This window comes from Corvus brachyrhynchos, unplaced genomic scaffold, assembly GCF_000691975.1.
Source record: "Corvus brachyrhynchos isolate BGI_N302 unplaced genomic scaffold, ASM69197v1 scaffold223, whole genome shotgun sequence".
NCBI classification, from domain to species: Eukaryota; Metazoa; Chordata; class Aves; order Passeriformes; family Corvidae; genus Corvus; species Corvus brachyrhynchos.
The window spans coordinates 5,614,447-5,619,993 of record NW_008237174.1 but is presented as its reverse complement, the minus strand read 5'-3'; the positions used below and the strand labels follow the sequence as shown (position 1 = coordinate 5,619,993).

The 5,547-nt window shown below is 43.4% G+C and overlaps 1 protein-coding gene across 1 annotated transcript in view; it reads left to right on the top strand.

Moving 5' to 3' along the window:
• Positions 1 to 5,547, top strand: part of EPHA4 (EPH receptor A4) — a 104,110-nt gene that overhangs the window by 95,561 nt on the left and 3,002 nt on the right. Inside the window, exons 16-18 of the mRNA XM_017728853.1 lie at positions 11 to 171; positions 2,594 to 2,749; positions 3,026 to 3,895. Of these exons, the coding sequence (XP_017584342.1) occupies positions 11 to 171; positions 2,594 to 2,749; positions 3,026 to 3,140 (432 nt within the window). The 3' untranslated portion in view covers positions 3,141 to 3,895. The remainder of the gene's footprint in view (positions 1 to 10; positions 172 to 2,593; positions 2,750 to 3,025; positions 3,896 to 5,547) is intronic.

Here is a 5,547-nt window from a genome sequence, read left to right as displayed (position 1 = left end):
CGCCCCCCCCCCCCCGCCGATGGACTGCCCCATCGCTCTGCACCAGCTGATGCTGGACTGCTGGCAGAAGGAGCGCAGCGACCGGCCCAAATTTGGACAGATCGTCAACATGCTGGACAAGCTCATCCGCAACCCCAACAGCCTCAAGAGGACAGGCAGCGAGAGCTCCAGGTCAGCTGTGCTCTGTCACGGTGACGTACGAGGGAGCGCAGGGGAGGTGACAGGCCGAGTGCAGGTGGCACACAGCTCTGCACAGCAGCCACTGCTCTGCGTGGGCGAGCGTGGAGCTCTGCTGGCTCCGTGTGGCCCCCAGGGCAGCCAGGCTCACCAGCCCTGCCAGGAGGAAAGGGGAATGAGCAGAGCTGCTGCTGGATCACACCAACGCTGAGCAAGTTTCCAGCACAGTATTAAGCACGTCCTGACACAGGCAGGCTCTGTTGGAAAGCAAAGTTTGCTGCTTCTTTCTCCTTCTCCTCCCTGGTGAAAGGGCTTGAACGAGTAGGGTCACCTCAATCAGTGCAGCTAACAGCAGTGATGTGGTTTTCTGCAGGAAAAGCACATCATCAAGTTTTATAAACCCTAGATTTGTGTAGGATTTGCAAATGAGCATTACAGCATTACAGCCAACGCCTCGCAGGCATTGGGAAGGTGTGGATTAATTTTTATGTGAATTTGAATTTAATTTTGTGGAAAGCCAGTTTCATGTCTCCACCAATCCCATATTACATTTGTTTTGTTTGCTAAGCATGGTGTACCTGGTACGTGCAAGAGAAGTACAGCAGGAAGGAAACTCCCAGAGTTGTAGGGTAAAACCAAAATATCTTTGTTGGGACAGATCAGCAGTTTGTTTAAGCCGGTGAAACACTGCTGAAGTAATGGGAGCTTTACTAATCTACACCAGCTTTGGTCTGGTTTTCTCAAATGTCTTTGCTTTGTCAGTAGATTTGCTTGCAGCAAATATGGAAAAAAAGCTTGAAAGAAACGAGAAAGATAATAGGAAAATGTTTTTTAGTAGGAGGGAAGGTACAAAAATATATGTACTAGACAGTGCAAAATTAAGTTTCTTGAATCAGTGAGGGAGTGACAGAGATTCTGTCTCAGCCTCCAACAGAACAACATCCTTTTTTAAACTTGTATGTCCCTCTGTGTGTCTTGCTTACAATATATGTCACCAGAAGAGGGATCATTAACCCTGTGAGGCCACGATCACCACGTCTTCCAGATTGCCCTAATTGCACTGGAAGCCTGGCAAAAATGTATCCTCCCTTGAGGCTTAAATAATTTACATGGTGAAAATCACAATATGATCTGCTGTGATAATTTGATTGAAGAATCACAGTATGAACACCTCCATTTTGCTTTCTTTTCAATTTACAGGTGCTCTTTAAAAATATATAGATTTTACAATAGTTAATAATCTGTTCAAGGTCATTCTGTGTGTGTGTGTGTAAGTTAACAGCCTATTCAAGGTCATTTCACGTTCATGGCTCTTTATAAATATTTTTCTTGTCTTCAGAATAGGAATTTCAAATATGCATATAATATTATTAATATACTACTTTATACATGAAGTGTTGGAAGCATAATTATATATAAATAGGCTGCCATCATTGGTCTTGTGTTAGATAGTGCAGTACAAGAGTTGAAGCAAGTATTACTAGCGTGTACTCAATGCCTCGGGCAAGACCTAACCATGCTATTGCACACCTAGTCTTTGATGATGTGCATTTTCAAATAAATTGCTAAATGATAATTGTTTTGATTAGATAGATAGCAGTAATTTATAGTGCTTAATGAAGCTGTGACTTATGAGATACATGAAATAATAAAAATGCAATATTAATAAGAGAAGAAAATGTAAAAATAATTATTGACAAAACTGTGCAAGGGAAAATGAGAAACACATTCCACAGTGCAAACAAAAGATCAAAGCTCGTGTGATTCCCGCCACTCCTGGCACACGCTCCGGTTAGGAATGGATTGATTAAAGAGAGGATTAACTCCCTGCGGTCCTGAGTTTGATTGAATGCACTGAGCAGACCTGGCTAGAAACAGGAGTTATCTGAACCCGCCCTGAGTTTTACCCTCCAAACCAGTCTGGCAGGGTGTGAGCTCCCAGTTCTTTGCACATACTTCAGTAGTGTTTCTATAGCTGCTGAGCTGAGGTCTGACACATGCAGGCTTGGCAAGGTCTGGCATTGCTGCCCATGAGATACAGACCCAGCAGGCTGAACGCCTTCCAGCATTGCCGTCCTCTTTATTTTGGGGAGTAAAAGCATTTTCTATGAACTTGGTTGTATCTGAGGTGGAAATTGTAAGCTGCATTGTGCTTCAAATTAGATCTCAAACCAAAAATAGAAACCTCAGGTCAAATTCACTCTTAGCAAAAATTGGCCTATTACTTTGCATCTTGCTCAGTTTCTTGCATTGCTCTGAGTTGATGTGCAGTGCCACCAGTTTCATTGGGCACAGCCTCTTGCACTTGCTTTCCCTCATCCTTGAGGGTAATAATTGTTGTAGAGACCGAACTTTGGTTTGTGGTTTGTGATCCAGCTGACACCATTTCTCTGTCCTTTCACTGTTTGGCATCCAGACCTAGCACAGCCCTGCTGGATCCCAGCTCCCCTGAGTTCTCGGCGGTTGTTTCTGTCAGTGACTGGCTCCAAGCCATGAAAATGGAGCGATACAAGGATAACTTCACAGCTGCTGGCTATACCACCCTAGAGGCTGTGGTGCATATGAACCAGGAGTAAGTACTCAGCGATATAACAAAAAAACTGGTAAATCTGGATTTAATCAGCCTCTTTTGCTTTGTGCTGCATATCGTTACACTCATTAAAGGAATGGAATGCCTTTCATTTGGATGGAGGATAACTTTAAAATGCCTCCACTTACTTAATTAAACATTTCTGTACATCTGCCTTCCTTTTGCTAATGCTGCTTGTGGTTGACTCTTAATATTTTTCTCTGCACCAGCATCTGATTCGTGGTTCTCAGCCCCTTATTCTTCTCTTGCTTTCCACAGGGACCTGGCCAGGATTGGGATCACAGCCCTGGCACACCAGAACAAGATCCTGAGCAGTGTCCAAGCGATGCGCACCCAAATGCAACAGATGCATGGCAGGATGGTTCCTGTCTGAGCCAGCACTGAATAAACTCAAAACTCTTGAAATTAGTTTACCTCATCCATGCACTTTAATTGAAGAACTGCACTTTTTTTACTTCGTCTCCTCGCCCGTCGAAATAAAGATCTGCAGCATTGCTTGATGTACAGATTGCGGAACCCGAGTGTGTGTGTTGGGAGGGGGACCTCCAGAAATGACAAGTCGTCATTTGAAACCAGACCTGGAACAAATTGTTTCTTGGAACATACTTCTCTTGATCAATGATATGTAAAATATGTGTATCTATATATATATAAAGTCACATTCAAGTTTTGATGCTGTGTTTGCTGCCAGATACTGTGCTTAAAAAACAACAGCATTACTTTCCTTCTCCCTGTGACCCGTAGGATTACAACCATAGTGTTTTATTTGTGGGTGAAGCCACCATTGTGCATCTTTCACTGGAATGAAGAACCCACCCTAGGATATTTTTTGCAGACTTGATGCATCACTAACACCGTGCAGACACCTCACTGAGAATATCGTGTGGCTCATCAGTGCCTGCCACTTAGTGATCTACCTGTTTATGGGCTTGAGACATGAAGTGACCCACCTTGTGGATTACTGGGCAAAACTGGACTTTTGGGGAGGTTCTTGGCTGTTGTGCTGAAGCCTACCATTGAAAGACTTTTGTGACCATCTTGCCAGTAGTGAGCTGTGACAATCGTGGCTGTGGAGCTTTCAGACTTCTTTTCTCGTTCAAGAAACTTACTCCCTTTGCCTCATGGAAGGTCAGTGGAAGTACAGTGTCCAACGTGTTCATGGTGCTTTATTTTGTAAACTGTGCTAGGATCTCATCACTGTTGGGAGAAAATAAAAAATGCTGTGGTTTGTATTGCTTGGAGTTCGTAACTGGTTTGTAAGAATCTGTGCTGGTTTCCCAGACTAATTGCTGAACCTTTCCCATTGTTTGCTCTATTTGATGGCGGTGACAATTGCACTATCTCAAATTGCTCTCAAGCAATTGCATGTTAGGGTGTGCAGACAAGGTGTTAGGAGTGTGTCGGGGCTCAGCTCTGAGCTGAGAGCTTGACCCCACTTCATACTGAGGGCAATAGGGATGCCCTTATGCTTTGGCTGCATATGGATCCCATAGAAAGCAAGAATAACCTTGTAAAGTATAGATACTCATAAAGGCAGCAAGAAGAACCAAGGACTTTACTGGCATGCTCATGAACAGCAGTAAAAACATTATTTGGGTTTTAGAAAGGTGTTTCAGTTGTGGTGTCAGTGGTTTTATGGGAAGGGAAGCAGAAGGAAATGGGACTGCGCATGCAGCCTTGCTGGTTTTGTGCAGTTTGGGTGTCAGGCATGGTGGCAGCTCTGTGCAGTGCAGCAGTGTAACAGTTCAGGCACCGTGATCCAGTTGGATCAGCTGTGGGAACCAAAATCCACTTTGGAAACCAGCCCCATAGGATGGGTATCGGGGACTATCAGGGCAGCTGTGGGTGTGAGTGCCAGGTGCAGACTGTACAGCTGGGGCATGATACCCCTCTGCAGGCATGGCCAACAAGATGGAGTGTGGAAAAGCTGCCCTCTGCCTGCTCTAGGGAATAGATGGAAGTTGAGTGACTGGAAACATCCCCTGGGTTGCTAGGTGGAGGAGACTGCTGTGGGAATGTGGTTGTCCTCAGTAGGTCACACAGGATAAAGCTTTATCCAGTAAAGCTCTGAACACACTGAGGCTTGAATTTATTTATAATAAGGCTTTGATTACTCTTTTTGAACAGAGTATGTAAGTTAGATTCCTTTAAAGTCCTTCTGAGGACCAAAGTGATGAGATGACCTTAATAAAAAGACGGGCGACTTACTCTGTGCTGAGTAGGAGGAGGATTTTCATGACACGTCCTTTAGAACTGACAATGCATTTCAGCTGTGCCAGGCACAATGTCAGAAAGGTGAGATTTATAGTTTAATGGCACTAAGACTGGCTCTTTAGTCTGTAATATTTTGGTCCTACTCCACACCTGACAGCAAATTCAGAAATGATTTAGTGGCTTTATATGTCAGACATTTTTAATAATTGAGTTTATCCTAAATCCAAAACAGTTCACTCAGTGGGACAAATCGCACATACTGTATTGTCACTCACATCACTTTTTATCACTTTTAACAATAACTTGCTGATTTTAACCACTAACTCTCCCTCACTCCCAACTCTCTCAGAGAACAACTTGTTCTGAATATGAGATGCTAAATTTGAATCCTGTCAAGTCATGACAGCTCAGTATAAACTGTTCTGCAGTATTACTTATAAAAGCTTTTCCATTTCAAGAAATTTAAGATTTCTTTAAAAAAATCTACTTAAACCAGCATGTTCTAATGTCACTTTGCCAGGCAACATAAGAAGTAGTTACTCATTTTAAAGACCTGACATTTGTAC